The 21,188-nt window shown below is 34.8% G+C and overlaps 2 protein-coding genes across 2 annotated transcripts; both read left to right on the top strand.

Annotated features, from left to right (window-relative positions):
• Positions 1–1,054: 1,054 nt before the first annotated feature.
• LOTGIDRAFT_113637 (hypothetical protein) lies at positions 1,055–19,474 on the top strand (the record flags this gene model as incomplete). Its single annotated transcript, XM_009051547.1, has 6 exons — positions 1,055–1,257; positions 16,268–16,428; positions 16,877–17,080; positions 18,104–18,285; positions 19,088–19,262; positions 19,431–19,474. Coding segments are annotated over 6 exons (969 nt in total), but the record flags the coding sequence as incomplete, so codon positions are not given.
• A 411-nt stretch (positions 19,475–19,885) lies between these two features.
• Positions 19,886–20,803, top strand: LOTGIDRAFT_113666 (hypothetical protein; the record flags this gene model as incomplete). Its single annotated transcript, XM_009051546.1, has 1 exon — positions 19,886–20,803. A coding segment is annotated over one exon (918 nt), but the record flags the coding sequence as incomplete, so codon positions are not given.
• Positions 20,804–21,188: the final 385 nt, after the last annotated feature.

Here is a 21,188-nt window from a genome sequence, read left to right as displayed (position 1 = left end):
AGACTTTGTTAACATTTCTGACAGCCAGTAGTGGGTGTATGTCATCTTGCCTGCAAGCTATCTTTAGTCATCTCAGTCGTTCTATATTTTAGTTTTAGTAGAATGTTTCGGACTACCAAAATACAAAAAGGAAATGTCAAGGTTAAAACATGATATGTTAATGGATTTCCCAAGCAATCTTTATCTCTAGCATGCATTCTACCTTTACGTTAACCGCTTTGTTAGTCCAATATATATAGTCATTCATCCCGGAGGTAAGAAAAATATTTTTTACTGTCTTATTTTTATTAATTGATTATCCATACGCAAGCCCTTGATTTTAAAAATTCCTGGAAATCTGTTCTAATTTATAAATATAAATAAATATAGAATTCTGTGAATAGAATCAATAAGTGAGGTTCAATGTTCTATTTTCACAAAATTTTCTTAGATGCTACCTGTGAGTTTACTTACCATCACATCAAAGCGAATGCTGAAACATATGAGGTGCGTGTAACATATATTTGTATACACAACAAACCTAACCGAAATCAACACTTTTCCAGTTTGTAACCTGAAAAAGCATTCAAATCATAGCGATCAATAATGTGAATTTATATTGCCGCCACCCTGATCATCTATCTACCAATACCATATATATAGCGAATAGATTTTAGGTCTAAATTCTGTTGTAAATATAGGACCAGCAGCACAGACTAATTTTGAGTTTGCGATATCAAGAAGATTAACTGGAAGCGGGCGTTAACTTTTCATCTTCTAACCGACCAATCGACTAGTTGTGATCAGATACACAAATTTAAATGGACAGAAATGTGATATGTATTTAAATCTACGCCCATGCAAAGCTAATAACTACTGGACATTGACCACCACGGAACTTAACAAGGAAGTTTATGTTTGTTGTCGTAAAAAGGGAAGATAAGTTAGAAACATTTAAAAGGTACTGTAAAAGGCATCATTTCCACAACTTTCATGTTGGGAATCGGAGTGGAAGTCTGTCTTTTGCTCTATATTAAATGCCGCTTTGTTGTACTGAATTTCTTTTATTAGATTGATGGCATCCAAAGTGGCAATTGTCGGTGTTGGATGTCGCTTCCCAGGAGCAGATGACATCGACCAATTTTGGAAAGTTCTCAAAAATGGTGAAAATCATTTGATTGAAGTACCAAAAAATCGCTGGAATCTTGATGCATTTTACCACGAAGATGCCGGAAAACCAGGAAAAACCAATGCTCGAAAAGCAGGTTTTGTTCAAGGGTAAGTTTATTTAATATACCCATTAAAGGCGTTTGGTACACCAGATCGGACACGACCGAATAGAAACAATATAATATAGCTATACTATACACACTGGGTAGGGTACGAAACGGCTGTGGCTAAACTGGCATGGTAAGCGTGGTAAATAGTCGTAAGTACCCTTAAAGCTATATACCACGGCGTGGTAACTTGTTAAATTAGGCCAATGTCACCATGTAAGTCTATGGAGACAAAACGTGGTTGTGGATTTCATCCAATTTTTTTTAACATTTCAAAAACTCACACTTTTTAGGTTTCAAAAATAGAAATATTGTGCACATTTCACATTGTTAGCACACTAAAATAAGCATTTTAATATCTCTAGCGAAGGAAAATATCCACCACATTTAATATGTCGGTCAATCGGTCCTCCAACATTTCTTGTGAGCACTATAGACATTACAGTTTTATCTGGTTTTAATGAAATTTAGCATAATGATTTATATTCATGATATCTTGGTCAATTTCGAATTTGACGATTTCTCGATGAACGGTTTTTGAATTATTGCCCTTGACTTAGTGAAAACGCGTCAAAATTTGTTCGTGTGCGCAATCGAGACTACAATTTTCATCCGATTTTAATGAATTTTGATGTGATCATTTATAATAATAGGATCATGGTCAAGCTTTAATTCGACGATTTTTTGATAAACAGTTTCTGAGTTATTGCCCTTGACAAAGTAAATACGCGTCCAAATTTTTACAATTTTCATCCAATTTGAATTAAATTTTAAATGATCATTTATAATGATATGATCTTGGTCAAGCTTTATTTTGATGATTTTTCGATGAGTTAATGCACTTGTGTGATCATTTATGTTGATGAGAATTTATTGAAGTTTGAATTTGATGTTTTTCGATGAAGGGTTTTTGGGGAATTCGTAGTGGCTTTTTATTCAATGTTATTCATTGCTATTTCTTAATTCTTAATTCCAATTTCTTATCTCTTAAATTGCAAGCTTAATTCAACATTTGTTATAGAAAATTGACATTTGTATACAGAAATGATAATTTGATAATTGTCCTATGATAATTTGATGGCTATAATTGTCACTTGCCTACTTAATACTATGAACTGGATGATAGAGGCTATCTATAGTGTGTATCTTATTTTATGTTGGTTGTACAGCGACATCTGTCGTCATAATCATGACCTTCAAATAAATTCGATATGTATTGCCCGAATTTCTAACCTAGTTATGAGATTTGATTTTTTGCTATGCGAGCCCCCAACCTTCGCTCCGCCACTGCTAGCTCAACTTATCTTCAAATGCAAAACGTCAAACACAAAACTCTGCCAACAAATGTTCAAATACATATGTTCAATAACAAATCTCGCTCAACAAATTTTGCGAAACATTTCTCCAAATACATATTGAATATATTTGAAGGTCATGATTAAGACGACAGGTGTTGCTGTATAACCATAATATAAGATATAGACTATAGATAGATATCATCCAATTCAATTTTCAAAGCACTTAACTATGACGACATTCTGCGATTTCCTTGCTACGACTACAATTGTCAATTTTCAAGAGCTTGAATAACTTTAAAATCAGGACTGAGGTTCATACGAGTCCTACGAGGTAGAGATAGAAGTCGTTCAAGACAAGTAAGGTTGCTAAATCTCAAGAAGAAATTCTCTTGTGTGTTTTAATAATTATTTTCAGGTTCCAACTACTTCGATTATCGGTTACTTTTTTTTTATATAGCATTTAAAGATTAATCCTAGGAATCATATTAGTAAATGTAATTTAAAAATCATCGGTAAAATGCGATATACCAATGTACTTGCAAAGACAGTACCGTGGCCTACAATTCACGACAAAATCATTTGCATGAATATTTTTAAAAAACTGGGCCTATGATTATTTGATGGCTATTGTTATGATTTTATGATTGACAAGTCATAAGGAAGTTAAGGTTTAATCAGAACAGCAACTTAGATACAATAGGTATGAATACAAAAGGTGGACTACCAAGGACGTGCACAAGCACGGGATAAAATGGCGTTCGTAGGTAAGGGGAATCAGTCAGAGTTTATGTTGATTCAGACCACAAGTACAGTCGATAACATTAGTCCGAATCACCATTCGATAATGTAACATCTTCCCCTTTAAAGTTCGTCAAACATAATCACTGAATTTTAACGAGCGACGGACACTTCGGCCTCGTGTAGTCTTTGGAACTTCATTCGACGAGCTTGAAACATTGGTTTGATGGTTTGTTGTTTTCTTTTAACTGGAATCTGATGTATTCGTCTGCGGTGGTGGAGTCTTGTTGTGTTGTTTTAGACTGACTATTGGATATAGGGATTTTCATCACATGACGACGATTACGACGATACTGTACTCCTGAGGTAGATATATGACAGGAACGTTGTGTAGAGTCTTTATTTAAGATCCGACTTGTTTGGTTACTCCATCGCTTCTCTCCGTCCAGTTTAACACGAACGGGGTCACCTGGTGTAACTTTGGGTAAAGTACGGACACCATGATGACGACGATTGTAGTAGAATTTTGCCTTTGACTTGTACTTTTCATCTGCCTTTTAACAGTTGAATGAACTGGCCATTTTGGTTTTTGTTAATAACCGGAACGGGAGTGCGCATTTGACGACCCATGAGTAATTGCGCGTACTTCTGTAAGCCAGCAATGCTAATAGTGGGTCATTCTGGTTTAACATTTTCTTAGCAATCGTGACTGCCATCTCCGATTCACTATTAGCCTGCGGATTGTGAGGATAAGTAAACACACTTTTGAAGTTGTACTGCTTGGCAAACTCTTGAAACGATGTTGATGTATATTGAGTTGCGTTGTCCGAAACTATGTTTTTTGGAACTCCCCATCTTGCAAAAAATACTTTTGAGTTTGTCAACCACAGTTGCACTTTGAAGGTTATTTAGGGCAGCGAGCTCAATGTACCTTGAGTAATAGTTTATTACAGCAATGTAGTGACGATTGTTTAGTTCCAGTATATCTGTTCCGAGTTTTGACCAAGGAAGCTCTGGTAATGGTGTTGGTTTGAGTGGTTCTTGACGTTGTGATGGTTGATGAATTTCACAAAAATCACAATTTGAAATCAGTAATATAATGTCGGTAGAAATTCCGGGCCACCAAACTGTTGTACGGGCTCTTTCCAAGCATTTGGTTATGCCTAAATGTCCACCGTGGATGGTGTCCAATATATCCTTGTGAACGGATGAAGAAATGACGATTCGATCTCTTTATCGGTGGAAAGTTCATTTCCTGATGGGAAATACTTGCGAACTTTCTCCGGAGTGTTTTGAATATTATCAGGCCAGTCATCTTGAGTAAATTTGACGACAGTCTGCAAGACGAAATCACTCGAGGTTTCCTCCCTAATCTTCTATCACTAGCCATGCTGGATTCCACGAAGTTAACCAATAATTCGACGTCTTCTTCTAACGATGACGTTACTTTCTCTGTTGAGAGTGGGCTGTGCGACAGCATGTGGAATGATTAGCTCTTTACTTGGAACGTACTCTGCTACAGCGTTGAAACGGCGTAATCTTAGCAGTAAGCGTTGACATCGGATTGGTGTTTGATTTAGGTCATCAACGGAATTAATGGTTTATGATCCGTGATTAATTTGAACTGATCTAATGATTTAATCCGATTAGGTATCTCTGAAAACGTTCGCATGTCCAAACGCTTGCGAGACACTCCTTCTCTATTTGAGCGTAATTTCTTTCTGATGAAGTGAGAGTTCGTGAACAAAAGGCTATTGGTTTGAGCGCACCATCTTTCTGTCGTTGAAAGAGAGCTCCACCAATGTCATAGCTGCCTGCGTCTGCTGAAACCACTGTACGTTTGTTTGAATCGTAGAAGGCTAGTGCTGGTGTTGATGTGAGCATTTCTTTTACCTTTTCCAACGCAGCTTGCTGTTGTGGTCCCCAGAACCACACGACGTCTGACTTCAAAAGTTCTGTTATTGGGCTGATTGTGTGGGAAAGATTGTCCAGAAATCTACCCAAATAGTTTATGGAGCCTAGTAAACGCCTTAATTCATTAACGTCTTTTGGAGGTGGAAGTTCACTGATAGCTTTCACTTTATTTGGATTTGGACTGACATCGCTCAATTTGATAATATGACCAAAGTAAGTTATTTCGGGTTTTCTAATTTGACACTTCTCTCTGTTTAACCGCACACCATGCACCAGCTTGTGAGAGTTTATCGGAAACTTGGTTTAAACGAAAGTCATGTTCCTCGTTATCTCTTCCAAAAATTATGATGTCGTCCATACACACTGCTGCGCCGATCTGGTCACCAAGAATTTCAGTCATTTTCCGTTGAAAGATTCCCGGTGCAGACGTTATACCAAATGGCAATCGTTTGAAACGAAACCGACCAAGTGGTGTAATAAACGCTGTTAGTTTGGAACTTTCTTCTTCCAGGGGTAGCTGGTGAAAACAATGGGCAGTATCTAATGCACTAAATACAGTGCAACCAACTAGTTTTGGAGCAACATCTTCTAAATTTGGTAGTATGTATTTCTCTCTCTTGGCGGACTGGTTTAACTTTTTCAGGTCAACGCAGATTCGGACTTGACCTGACCTTTTGATGACAGGAACCATCGTACTACACCACTCTGTTGGCACTGTTATGCTTTCAATTATGCCTTCGGACTGCATACGATTACGTTCTGCTTCGACCTTTGGCAGCAATGGGAAAGACACACGTCGAGAAGTTGGTAAATTAAATGGAATTGTGTCATCCCGAAGTACTATCTTGACTGGTTCACAGTTTATGAGTCCACCAGTGTTGAATATTCTTGTGTTTATTTCATATACACGTTTCACTAATCCCACAGATTCAATAACGTTTCAGCCCAGCAAATTACTGACATTTCCACGAATAACATAGACAGGAAATGTAAAGTTTTCTCCTTTATAGCACACTATAGTTTGAAATTGTCCCACTGAAACCAATTGACCACCAGGATTATAAAGTCTTGCTTTGGAAACTTAAAGGTTGGGTTTAACGTTTAGAGTGTTATAGCACTGTTCAGAAATATTCGAAGTCGATTTTAAAAGTTATTACCGTTTTTCCAATCTAATGGAATCGTCCATTTTGAAGTCGAATCACACTCCGAACTACATAAGGATCCCAGGAAAAATGTCTGATGGTTTTCTTCCGTATCTGAGATTACTTCTTCAAAGTGTTTACCGCTAGCACTACGACGGAATTTGTGAACCTCAATTATTACATACCCTACTGCGTGAGAATTGAGGTTTGTTTCTGTACGAATTTTCCGAAGCTGACGGAGGTCTTTTGTTTTGTGGTTTTCTTTGATACACTTCTTCTACCACTGAATTGGTTGCACCGTTAGTCGCACCATTGTACTGGACCTTGACTTGACTTTTAATTAGCTCGGACGGTCTCACCACTTGAGTAGCAGTGTCGAGATCGGCTTCTTCAAGTTGAAGTCGTTCAGACAAGTCCTTATCAAATATTCCGACCACTAACATGTCTCTGATATTTTTACAGCTTTCCAGTTGAGCTCGGAACTGTATTGTTTCCATTAATTTTTTAGATATTTTTGCGTGGCAAAGCTATCGATTTGTCACGCTTTGTTTTCGTTATGTTTTTGCATGAGAACTTCCGGTTATTTTAAATCACGCCTGGCACCCCCACTTCCGGTGTAAATTTTAGATGTTGGCAAAAACCATATATATTGTCTGTCACTCATAATTAGAATGCACTTAGCAGAAAAAATCCAAACCGGAAGTGATGCATAAGCTGTCGCCTCGGACTGACCCATTTAGTAAAAAATTAATTAGTCCTCCATTTTTTATCCGATTTTTATGATTTTGGTGTCTATTAAAACCTTGTCTACAGTTTGTTGGAACAGAATTTTGAATTTCGAATTTGAATTGTTTTTATATTCGTTTGAATTTTTTGAAAATTCAAAAGGCCACACCCTGTGACCTTGACCTTCGATGACCTTGAAAATTTCACTGTAGGATGTTGATCTTGACTTCAGATATCCACAGGTGTACTCATTGGTTGAAAATATTAACTTCCGGTTTAATTAACATTTTTGACAACTTTGGACGGCTGTATGACCTTTTCTAATAAACACAGAAAATTATTTTTTTCAATTTTGTAATTCCCTTTTGATTATCTTTTCAATGATATATGACAATAATCCATTAAAATATATTTTAAAAATATTGGGTTTTTTTTCGACTGAGGGTTCTTACTCACAATGTAATTAACTCCTAGCAATATGGTTTGTATATTCAGGATCTACTAAATTTTCTCTTTTCAACAATATGTGACATTGAATTTGTGAAAATAGGCATAAAAGTGTTAAATGTTTATAAAAAATGTGATAAAAATCTGTAGATTGTGGGAATTAAAATGATTGACAGGTGTTATAACAGGTTATATAATATGATAGGAAAGCTATCCACATGAACTTTTGACATGCAAGTGTGAAGTGGTTTGGGTCATAAACAGATTAATCTGATTATGTAATCTTTTAACACTTACAAAATTTTCATATAGAGTAGTGAATTTTTGATACATTAACCTGTTCGAATTTTTTCTGTACCATTAATACAACTCTATCTGCAAGATACACACAACAGTTTTGGTTATTGGTGTTAGTTAGGCTGAGGGAATAAAAGCAAACAGCGGGCTGTCTCTAGTAAACACTGACCGTGGAATCAGAATACAGAGCGGGTTTTTAACCCACAGCACTTAATCGCAATATCTGTGTCATATGTTTTGGAGATATGTGGCAACTAAGATCAGTTAAAGGTAATAGTTTATGTCATGAAAGTGTCATATAGACCTATGGAACGGTAATAACTTGTTGAACTTACTGAAATTATGAGACAAAAAGATGATTTAGCCTTTGCCCAAATTAGACAAAGAAAAAAAAGTGAACCAATGCTTGCTTCAGACGTCAAAATGTTACAGAGTAAGGTAACTGGTAAAGAAGATGATTGTCTGCACATATTTTCTACTAATCAGCAAGTTGATGATTAAAATTCTAGAATGATTGATGAAAAATGCCCGAATTCTGTGTCCATCAGTGCTCTAGATTATTCAAAAGATGTTATAACCGGTAAAAAGGCGCTTAAAACCACATGTGTTAAAGTGACTGATACACCATTAGTGTCTTGCTTAAAAATAGGTGTAGGGTCAAAAGTTATGTTAGTAATTAATTTAAATGTTTCTACTGGCTTGATAAATAGAAGTTTTGGTCAAGTAACATTTATTCAAACTGATCAGAATAATCAAACTGACAAAATTTTTGTAAAATTTGATAATGCTAAAGTTGGAATAAATGAAGACAGTGTTCCACTTCCGCCAAATGTACCACGTGGTAGTATTGGTATTGAGAGATATGAAAGCCCTCATGTTAACTATTTGGGCGATGTTAGACGCCAGTTCCCATTACGTCTCGCCTATGCAGTTACTGTTCACAAAGTACAAGGTCTAAGTCTCGATAGAGGCGTAATATCACTTCATAAAATATTCCAAGCTGGTCAAGCCTATGTTGCGTTAAGCAGAGTTAAAACATTACAGGGAAAAAAACATATATTGTGATGAAAAAATTGAATCGGCATTAGGAGCAATGGATGCTTTTTTAAACCCTAAAACGAGACCATATCAACTGATACTAATATAATTTTACACAATGTTCAGGGTTTATCTATTCATATAGAGGATTTACAGAAACACGGGAAAATGCTAGAAGGTGATATCATTTGTTTAACAGAAACATGGCTAAATAATTCAATAACTCCAGCAAAACTAAAGTTAAATGGTTTCCGTCTTCACCACCATCCTCAAAGCAGCAGCTATGATGACACTAGAGATTTCAAATTTTTGAAAGAAAAGGGGCACGGAGGAGTAGGAGTATATTATAAGCAAAACAAAAATGTCAACATTTTAAAAGAGTTTTAAATATAGAACACATTGCTTTGAATATTTTGGATAAAAATATTAACGTAATTGTTATCTATAGACCACCCGTTTATCGATTAGATTTATTTCTCCCAATGTTAGAAAGATTATTAGTTGAATTACAAGAATGTTATTATGGGGGATTTCAATCAAAATATCTTGGAGGGTCATTTGTCTATACTAAATTGTTTTCAAAAAATTGGTTTTCAACAACTTGTTCAGCATTACACTACTGAAGGTGGGACACTTATAGATCATGTTTATATCAGTAAAGAAATTCCGTCACATAATGTTCACATTTCACACATACCTGTATATCATAACTACCATGAAGCTATTAAAATAACCATACGATAAGTTATATTGATACAAGATTGAATTTACCCTTTCACAAAACATTTCATTTAGCTTGGCTCTTTACTAAAAGTGGTCGAGTCAACACCGGGCTTGAGAGGGTTTGAAGTTCAAAAAAGTCTTACAGCTATCAGGCAAAGTATCACGGGCCTCGCTCAGTGCTGTTCACAGCTCTAGTTATTTATTTATTGCAGGGCGTTCTTCTGCTTTGTTTTCGTAACGATTATTTTTTTTTTCGTCAGCTAGGGAGGTTATTTCTCGGAACCAGAAATAGGTACGACAAAACGGACTTCATGACGTTTTCTAACTCGTGGCTATTCACGTGTTAAATGTAAAACAAAAATGTTCTGCGCAACCGGAAGTGAGATAGCAAAAAACCGAAAATGGACTGTAGAGAGCGTATTTATCGTTTGATTTTGCTCGGGTTTCCTTTATTATAATTCTTAGTACAAAGGACATAGCAGTTGAAAATATTCGATTTTCCAAAATTTGTTCGATACTTTTTTTTGTCGAAATTAATCGAAAAATGCTACTTCGGTTGCTTTTTGACGGATCGATTTGAAATTTTTATGGCGTAGACCGTCGGTATGGGCAAATAATTCTGCATATTCAAAAAATGTTTATCACTTCCGCTTTCGATATTAATACTTCCGGTGGCATCACTTCCGGTGAAATTGAGTTATGTCAGAAATGACATATGCATAAGCTTAGTGTCACTAATACAAAGTGTTACAACTAAAAAAATTCGTACCGGAAGTAACATATAGGTCGCCATATTGGTTTGCCTCAATATGCAAAACTTGCTATTTTGGAGCTATTTATTATCCGATTTGAACAATTTTGGTGTCAAATGATAGAATTAACGTTTATCTAAAACTTGTTGAAGACAGAATTTTGATTTTCTGTTTTGCCTTTTTTGTACGACCGGATATTTTTTTTAAAGTTTGAAGGCGTATATATCATGACCTTGACCTTTGGTGACCTTCATATTTACTATGATGATAATTTGTGACCTTGAAAATCTGATGACCTTTTGACCTTTGGGGTCAGACAACTATTTTAGATTTTATAGGGGTTTAAAAATGGTCCATTTTGAACATTTGCAGTGTTGTATCTCGTAGCCTAATAGTGATATGGCAGTAATTCTTTCGATTTCATAATGCTGAGATTCTGAGCTTTCCAGTGATATATAACATGTCTATGTAACATGCATATTTAAAAATTCTATTCGTTTAACATTGTGGTATCAAATTTAAGTTGGTTAATGAGATGTCAGTATAGATAAAATTCCTGAGTTTTACATGTCCGTTAAAGTACCATTCTCCCCAATTTCTATCATAAAGTTCGTCAACTCCAGGCACTTTTGGATATTTGCATTTAGAGATGCAGAAAAGTATTTACATCAATGTAATTGCTATAGACCTACTTCGTATGTACCCGAATGTCGTAACACGCCCTGCATCAGTACTGTTATTAGTACAGTTCTAGTTTTTTTTTGCAGGGCGTTCGTAAGCGAACGCCCTGCTTTGTTTTCGTACTTGCAAAAAAAAGTATGAGTTTGTGTCGAGTACTCTGCAGAAACGGTAATAGTTACAGCAAGATTAGGAATGCATTGGATCTGCATATTCGGTGTTTTAACTAATGAATAATAAATTGGAACAATTTTGCAAAACGGATAGTGGCACATTGCAAAATATGCAAAAAGTAGATAATTGACTCTTGAAGGCGCAATTTTGGGTGATTTTGCGCGGGTTTTCAGTTTTAGAATTTCACCCGAATATCCTATGTGATAGCAGTTAAAAAAATTCGAATTTTTAGCCGAATTTTGCAAAATTTGACCATATTTTCTATTTTCTCCGCTATGCGTCCGATTGATTTGAAATCTCTGGTGCGAAAACAGATCACAAAAGAAAACAAATTGACACAATCAAAAATTTTGCATCACTTCCGGTTGGTGCGAAATCAAGGTGCTAGCTTCTACTAATAAGTAGATAACGTTATGACTTTAAAAAAACAGAGGCATTTACTAGACACGAAAATTGATAGTTTGGCCGCCATTTTGATTTTTCTGAAATTATCCAAAATTTTATTCAGAGATTACGGCTTATCCGATTTTGATAATTTTGGTGTCAAATGAAAGAACACAAAAATTTAAGAAAACTCTAGGAAGCCGATTTTTGAATTTCGTTTTTGCTTTTTTGCAATTTCCGCTTAAACTTTTTCGAAATTTGAAGGCTCATATCTCGTGACCTTGATCTTTGATGAGCTTCATATTTACCATGATGATAATAGCTGACCTTGACCTTCTTATGACCTTTTGACCTTTGGGGTCATACCACACCTTTTGGCTTTATAGGGGTCTAAATATGGCCAATTTTGCACTTTTGCAGTGCTGTATCTTAATCCCTAATTTGTATATATGTATGTGTATAATCAAATTCGAAATTTGATGAATATATCGAATTTGCGTGGTGCGCATGCGCAGTACCAACTTTCGTATTTCTTATCCGGATTTCATCAAACTTGATATGTATGTGTATTATCCAATTCTCAATTTGATGGAAATATTGAATTCTTCTTGTGCGCATGCACATTACTAACTTTCTTATTTCTTGTCCGAATTTCATCAAACTTGGTCTTTACTAATTGACAAACATTCTCTTATTCTTAGTCAATATAATTTAAATTTCACGCACTTTCGCATATTTTCATTTAGAGATGCAGAAAAGTATTTACATCAATGTAATTGCAATAGACCATCTCCGTATGTACCTGAATGTCGTAACACGCCCTGCATCAGTACTGTTATTTGAACAGTTCTAGTTTTCTTTTGTAATTGTTGTCAGAGTTGCTAGCAAAAACTTTTATACTTAGAACATTTTTTGCATAGCGTCAGATATCCCAGACCTAGTGCTTAGACCTTTGAATTTCCAGCCATCAGTTTCCGACCGGAAGCGGTCTGGCGAAAAACTCCTTAGTTTTGAAAAACGGCCATAAATTGATTAATAATTGTTTGAATTTTGTGATTTTTTTTTGTGCCTAATCTTGAAAGAACTTCTGAATAGTTTGCGGTGTCAGAAATTTGAAATTCGAAAATTTTGTCTATAACTTATTGTACCGAATTTTGGTCAAAATTCAAATTTTTTTAATTTTGATTCGATTTGCACGAAAAATTGGTAGATGGGTAGAACCCAAATTATCAATTAATATTCCCCAAAAAAATAATTCTGAAATTTGTCCGAAACATTGGGAAATTTCCAAAAAATGACGAAAATCACAAAAATCTGAGTTTTTGGATTATTTTTTGCAAAAAGTTGCAAATTTGTTATTTCATGAAATTTGCACCATTAATATCTTCATTTTGTACATTTGCTGTGAATGCAAATTCCTAACCGCCATCTTTAAAAAAAGTAAAATATCGGAAAAATACTACTCGTCTGTCATTTTTAATCCGATTTTTTTAAATTTGTTTTAAATTGTACTTTTGAAAAATATGTAAGTCCCGTAGAAGCCCTTTTTTTGAATTTCGAATTTCGAATTTGTCTTTGCACAACCTTCATTCAAAGCTTTTTATGATAGGCCTAGTATATATAGGCCGATAACTTTTGACCATGACCTTCTGCAACCTTTAACTTTCAGCAGCAATATCTTCTTTGGCTACACTTTCATTTGATACCAACATTTGTAATTTTGGTAAATTACTTTCGATTTTATGGGGTTTTGAAAATGAACAATTTTCTTAAATTTCCCATATTCAGAGAATTATATCAGTAGAACTTGTGCTTTCTCAACAATCGGGATGGTGTCATTGCAATGTGCTCGCCACAAGCTTTTAAATGATATGTTAAAATAAGTTTTCGGACATTTACTTCTTGAAATATTCAGGTTTGAAATATGTCATTTTAATATTTATTAAAACTCTTGTTTGAGTTCTAGCGCACCTAGTAAAATTTTTAAAACAGGAATATAATGTGAAAATTCACAGCTTTAAGACAATATATAAATCATTATTCAGAATCAAAATTTATCGAAAAAATAAAATAAAATCCATTTTAAGTAGGCAAGATAATTATTTTACAAAGGGTTAAAAGGATTATGTGACAGGTCAACAAGTCAATAATTGCAGGTGTTAACTATGGGGCCATAAACTTAAAACAGTACAACAACAGCTGTCAATCAAAACAGGGTACTAAAATCTATATCAGAAAAGGGGTATGTGGGCGTGGTCATTGAAAATCAGTTGTAATTGTTGTCAGAGTACCCAGCAAAAACTGTAATATTTAAAACATTTTTGGCATTGGGCCAGACATTCCAAACCGCGGAATTACCTTTCAAATATATCTGTTGGTACGGGAATCTTTCTACTGTCAATAAAGTTGATGGACATCGAATTGTCACTGCTAAAAATCTTGCATTAATAAACGCAAAAATATCTGCATTAAATCCTTAAATAGAACTTATGTTTAAGCCCAATACATATAACGTAAAACAGCTCGGAAGCTGACAGATCTGTGTCGAACAGGTCTAGTCTTTCTTTTGCTCCTGTCCATAGTTACACCTTTCAGCCATCTCATACAAGTGTCTGATTAAGGTTTCTGTAGATTCACCTTCTTGTTGTTTTGAAGAGTTAAATACGGCTCTTTCGTGTATGTGTTTCAGCTTTGGGATAAAATGAGCTTCGAATTTCTGCAAAACAGTATTAAAGTCTTCGTCGCTTTCCCCGGCAGCAAAAGTGAAGGAACTGAAGATGTTCTCCGCTTCATTCCCCATGGCATATATCAGAGAACTGACCTGTATAGCACCTCTAAAATCTTCTTTTCCATTGTGGCCAATCTATTGGTTTGGTAAAGTTGAACTGCGATGGGTTGAATTTTGGCATCTTTCGTCAATTTCGATGGAAAATATTACGAACAGATCTTCAATTATAACTCAAGTTCTAAAGTTTTAGCACTTCTGACACCATGTTATGATTTTATGATTGACAAGTCATAAGGAAGTTCAAGAAGAAATTCTCTTGTGTGTTTTAATAATTATTTTCAGGTTCCAACTACTTCGATTATCGGTTACTTTTTTTTATATAGCATTTAAAGATTAATCCTAGGAATCATATTAGTAAATGTAATTTAAAAATCATCGGTAAAATGCGATATACCAATGTACTTGCAAAGACAGTACCGTGGCCTACAATTCACGACAAAATCATTTGCATGAATATTTTTAAAAAACTGGGACTATGATTATTTGATGGCTATTGTTATGATTTTATGATTGACAAGTCATAAGGAAGTTAAGGTTTAATCAGAACAGCAACTTAGATACAATAGGTATGAATACAAAAGGTGGACTGCCAAGGGCGTGCACAAGCACGGGATAAAATGGCGTTCGTATGTAAGGGGAATCAGTCAGAGTTTATGTTGATTCAGACCATAAGTACAGTCGATAACATTAGTCCGAATCACCATTCGATAATGTAACATCTATAAGTCACTTATTTAATGCTGTGAACTGGATGATAGAGGCTATCTATAGTGTGTATCTTATTTAATGTTGGTTGTACAGCGACATCTGTCGTCATTATCACGACCTTCAAATATATTTGATATGTATTTGGAGAAATGTTTCGCAAGATTTGTATAGCGAGATTTGTTATTGAAATTTGTACATGAAAATTTGTTGGTAGAGTGTTTGTTTTGTATTTGAAGATATGTTATCGAATGTTCATCGAAGAATGTTCATTTTCAGTACAAATTATGTTTTTGTATACATATGTCTATTTTCAATTACAAATTTTAAATTAAGCGTACAAATTAAGAGATAAGAATTAAGAGTTAAGAATATTGAATAAAAAGCCATTCCGCCTTCCATAGATTGCCATTGATTGAAAAAGATTATATGAATTAAATATATTATATAATAAATAACTACAAATGTATTAAGAAACTCTTTAAAATAAGTTAATTTTAGTCACTAAAGACTGTTCTTATTTCTGACAGCTGTTTCCTTGCATAGCAAACTATCTTTGATGGCTTTTGTAATATTGTTTTCTAATCATGATCAGTTATATGTCATGATATAACTTCTGTGATCAGTTCCTTCCCTTGAACTGTTAAAATTATATAAAAGCATTTTCAATAATTACCTCCCTTGAACTATTAAAATTATTCAGTTTAGTCTTTTTTTTCAAAAATGTTCCTCCCTATTTGTCGTGTTTGTTGTGTATGTTGGGTTTGGCACCGAGCACGGTATGCTTACTCTTCTAGACACCTGATAGGCCTACCACTAAAACATGAATCGACATGATACGACAAGAAATAACCAGAAAACGACCAACGAAAACGTGAAAATATCTCAAAATATTTTGCGGCGAATTGTAAGCATGCTAATCAGGCCGAACATGTAAGAAAATGTGCATTCGTTTACTAGTCCTTTCAAGTCGGTTCATGTTTTAGTAATTACGTTGCTGAAGCAACGCCAAAATGCTGTTTTGGATTTAGGGTTTCGTTTTGAGGTTCGGATCGTTAATATCCTTTTGGTTTATTTATATTCATGACATAATTGATTAATAAGAATTTTAATATAGGTCTACTGATTTGTCAGCATCCTATAAGGCTATTGTTAAACACGGACTAGCTCTGGTAGTATCTATACAATTCGATGGTTTTTTTTTAAGATTTGAGAAATGGGATTATAAATTTTATGGTATCAACGAATTTGAAAGTTTACGAATGGATCCTCAACATAAATTTATATTAGATTCGACATACATGGCTTTAGAAAGTGCAGGAATAACACGAAAAGAAATCAAGGGATCCAATACTGGCGTTTATATTGGTAGGTATATAGGGGATATGAGTTCCAAATTGTAAAGATGGACGTCACTGAGTGACTACAAATTCGACAAACATTCCAATACAACCCAATTACAACCTGTGTTATGTGTTATAATTATCACTAATTCGTTAGACAAAACAATTGAATAATTAAGTTGTCACTTTGAGGATTTAAAGCCAATTTCTACCTCAAACGCGAGATCCTGTTCCACACATCGCTATTTAATTGGAAGTAGTGGATACGTTACTGTCGACAAGGGCCCTGTAAGGACAACAAGCTGTTGACACAATTTATCAGATTGGCTGAGAAGCTACTCATGCTCCCCTCGAGGGACATGGGCACACAGATGGAACTATCATTTATAATACTAAAAGGGTTGTTTACAATAGGTAATCTCTTGGCTTATAATTGAGTCGATGAGTTCACTTTCCCTGTGTGTAATTTTCAGGGGTAATGAATAGCGATTATTCTTCTAATTTCGCTACAAGTGTGCTGGACTTTGACAACTACACAGTAACTGGAACAAATGACAGCATCGTTTCATCACGAGTTAATTATACGTTTGATTTACGTGGACCATCAATAACTATTGATACAGCTTGTTCTTCATCACTGATAGCCATACATAGCGCCCACCAAGCTATTTTATTAGGTAAGAGAACACCTTTAAATAGAATAACATCATATTTGTATACTTATTGTTAAAAATAGAAATTAAACTGATTTGCCAGCTTTTTCCATGTTAAATCACGAAATGCAACCTTCTATCACTTGCTATACGCCCACATCGAAATGTGGACGGTCCGTCCGTCCGCCAGTTCACATTCCATGCTAGGCAAGATAAGGACTACATATTTTTATACGATCTTAGATTAAACTTGGTATGCATGAATATATTGATGAGATCTCGGTTAAGTTTAAATTTATGATAATCGGATTAACGGTTTCAGAGTAATTGCCTTTGACTTAGTAAAAAAGGTCAAATTTGGCCTGTAGGCACGATAGAGGCCGATCTTGATGAAACTTGATATGCATGTATATATTAATGAGATCTTGATCATGGTCTGATTTGGCTAATTTTAGATGAACGGGTTTTGAGTTATTGATCTTGATTAAGTCAAATTTTGCGTGCAAACATAATAAGGCTTACAATTATTATCTGATCTTAATGAAATTTGTTGTGTATGTATATAAAGATAAGATCTCGGTCAAGTTCGAATTTATAAAATCTTGCTATGAATGTATAAATGGAGGAGATCTTGGTCAAGGTCTAATTTGGGTCATTATAGATGAACGTTTTTTTAGTTTTTTAGTCAGAGTATATATCTTTGGAAATTTAAGAGAGGAGTGTGAAAATTCAATGTTTCTAGGTTATTGCTATTGATTTGAAAAGATTTTGTGAAAAAACTCAGTATGAATAACTGACAGTAAATTGATGATATATTAATGAACTCAATTACACATCATATTTTTGAAGATCTTGAAAATTTATATTTTAGTCACGAGAAGACTGCTATCATATCTGAAAGCTGCCAGTGGGCGTATGTTACCTTGCATGGAAAGCTATCTTTCAGAGAAGAGGTCCGAAAATTCGTGGAACTCTGAGATATATGTTTCTGCTATGAAACTATTCCTGATTTACCTACAATTTACAGGTGTTGTTGTTTTTTGTCAGGTGAATGTGATATGTGTATTGCTGGTGGAGTTAACTGTCTACTTAAACCAGACATATTCATCCAGCTCAGTAAAGCTGGTATGGTATCACCAACAGGACAATGTCAAGCTTTCTCTGAGAATGCTGATGGTTATGCTCGAGGTGAAGGGTGTGGAATTGTCATTTTAAAATCATATGAAAAGGTCAGTTAAGTATAAGTCTAGATGTATATGTGTAATATGTATTTTCAATAGTAGAGTGTTTTAAACTAAAAATAGGGCAATTCCCCTCTAAAAGATTGTTTAATAACTGAAAAGATAAATACAAATGGTTGAATCCACAAAGTGAGACTTTTTACATTATAACTATTACATTATAACTGCTATTCAACTTATCAAGAACAAAAGTCATTGCTTGTAAACCAGTAGAAGACATCAATAATGTTTATTATCACATCGCAAATACCCTTTCACTTTGCCATTCTTGAAGAATTTTCAGGAAACATGGTGAATGTATTTATTAGTAGAACATTGTGATACATAATTACACCTGATCATCAAAATATTCAAATGTTTGGGTGTAAGCAGTCTTGAACCTACAAATATAGAATAGAACATATTATAATGTACTGTAATACGTGTGAATCGTTTGTCTTGCAAATGCTCGAAAATAATACACCCTTCACACCGGAAAGGCATCCTTACTGCGCTGCTATAACGACGAGAAATTGGCATTTAGTTTCGACAAGTGAATCAGGAAGGTCGTTTCACAAACGTCGTAGCATTTGTTTCATATTTCAGGCTACAGGACGGTTCGAAATCACTCAATGAACGTGGTATATATTTGTAGAAATTTTCTCGCGATTTCAAATTTGCTGCGATGTGGGACATTTCGAATATATATGGTCGCAATCCGATGTGACAGACTGAAAACATGGATGTGTGCATATATTACTTGCCTAACTTGTCCTATCGAATATTTTTTTTTCAAAATTCTTAATTCAAGGCTATAGAAGATAACAATCCGATCTGGGCGACAATATCCACAGCTTCTAATCATGATGGTCATACAGTCTCGCCAATAACTACACCATCTATGCAGCAACAAATAGAATTATTAAATATTGTATTTAAAAGATTTGATGTTGATCCTCAGAGTATTGATTATATTGAAGCTCATGGTATGTAAATTCCAATGTGTTGTGTTTCTCTCAGAACAATGTCGTGATTTCTCTTATTAGTTTATCTAGAATAAATGATTCAACTTCAACAATAGCATTAATAAAATCTGTATTTTGTCGATTAACCACCATTGTCATTATATTTTTTACTGTTTTCATTTATTTCAGGAACGGGAACTAAAGCAGGGGATCCTGTTGAAGTAAAAGCTCTTGGGACATTTTTCCAGACTGACGAAAATTCAACACCAAAAATAATAGGATCCGTAAAAACAAACATTGGTCATCTCGAATCGGCAGCTGGTGTAGCAGGTCTGATTAAAGTTTTATTAATGCACAAATATCAACAGATCGTTCCTTCTCTCCATTTTGAAAGACCTAGTCCAGACGTTCCACTTGACGAGTTTAAATTTAAAGTGCCAATTAAGCCAAGTCCATGGCCTGATACCAACAGAGATGTTTTGCGATCATCAGTAAATAGTTTTAGCTTTGGCGGAAGTAATTGCCATGCAATTGTTACGACACCAAGATCAAAAAAAATACTGACTCCAACTGATCAGATGAACAAAAAAATCGTCTGTATCTCTGCAGTGGAAATACTATCCTTACTAAAGATCAAAGACGCTATGTGTGAAAACGCTAAAGACCTGCAACTTGCTGATTTATCATATACATCAATATATAGAAGAGATCATTATCCATGCCGTCTGGCTGTAGCTGGTCAACATGCCACCGAAGTTCTGAAAATTCTAGAAGGTACTGATGTCGACAAACATGTGATGGTGAAATACCAGCCAGCTAAAGGAAAGAAGTATATCTTTGTTTTTGCTGGTTTAGGAACAAATTGGCATGGAATGTGTCAGGAAATGCTAAAAAGATTTAAAGTATTTCGTTCTGTCATTGAAGACATTTCCAAATATCTTGAACGATATGCTAACTGGAACTTAATGGAAAATCTTCAAAATGGATTTGATTTAGATGATGCTAACATCGCTCCAATTATGACATTTGCATGTGAGGTAGCGTTGTTTGTTTTAGTGGAAAGTTTTGGAATTAATCCCGATGCTATCATTGGACAATCTATTGGTGAAGTAGCTGCTGCCTTTGCTTCTGGTACCGTCACTCTGGAACAAGCTGTGTATATTATTTATCACAGAACAAGAGTACAGGTTCAAGGTACTGGTGGTAAAATGTTTGTTGCTAAAAATATTGAAATAGATAAAGTAGAAGAGATTTTAGAGAAATACGAATCACAAGCTAATGTATCAGTTTACAGTAGTCCAATGAGCTGTACTATAAGTTGTGATGAAGATGTAGTGGACAAATTAAAAGAAGATATTAAAGAGGTTAATACAGGTTGTATGTTTAAAGATCTGAATGTTACTAGTGCTTTTCATTCTCATCATATGTCTAACAGTGCAGACGAGATGAAGAGTTGTGCTAAAATAATTGGAGAAGAACCAAAGATTGATATATTTTCTACTGTTAGTGGTGTCAAGGCAGAAGAAGGCGATTTTATTACACCACAATATTGGGCGGATAACATCAGAAAACCAGTTAAACTCTACCAAGCTGTTCTTGAAGCCCATGATCCTACTAAATATAATATTTTTGTTGAATTAGGACCCAGACCAATTTTGAGAGCTCATCTACCAAGCATATTCCCTGACCAAGTACTGTTTGATTCCATACCTATTATGAAGAAAAATGACGAAGTGGATTGTGTCACAGAAGCTGTTTGTAATTTCTATAACCATGGATTGGATTTGAAATGGACAAATTTTGACAATTTTAAAGCCAATGTCGTTGATTATCCAAAATATCAGTTTAATAGAGTAGACAATTTGTTTTTACCCACATCTGGTAAAGAGAAACTTTTGGGTGTTGATCAAGCGTCCAAATACCATCCGTTTGTGAAACAGCTTGATT

Source organism: Lottia gigantea, assembly GCF_000327385.1.
Source record: "Lottia gigantea unplaced genomic scaffold LOTGIsca_17, whole genome shotgun sequence".
NCBI classification, from domain to species: Eukaryota; Metazoa; Mollusca; class Gastropoda; family Lottiidae; genus Lottia; species Lottia gigantea.
The sequence above is the reverse complement of the archived record's forward strand: the minus strand, read 5'-3'. Positions and strand labels throughout refer to the sequence as shown.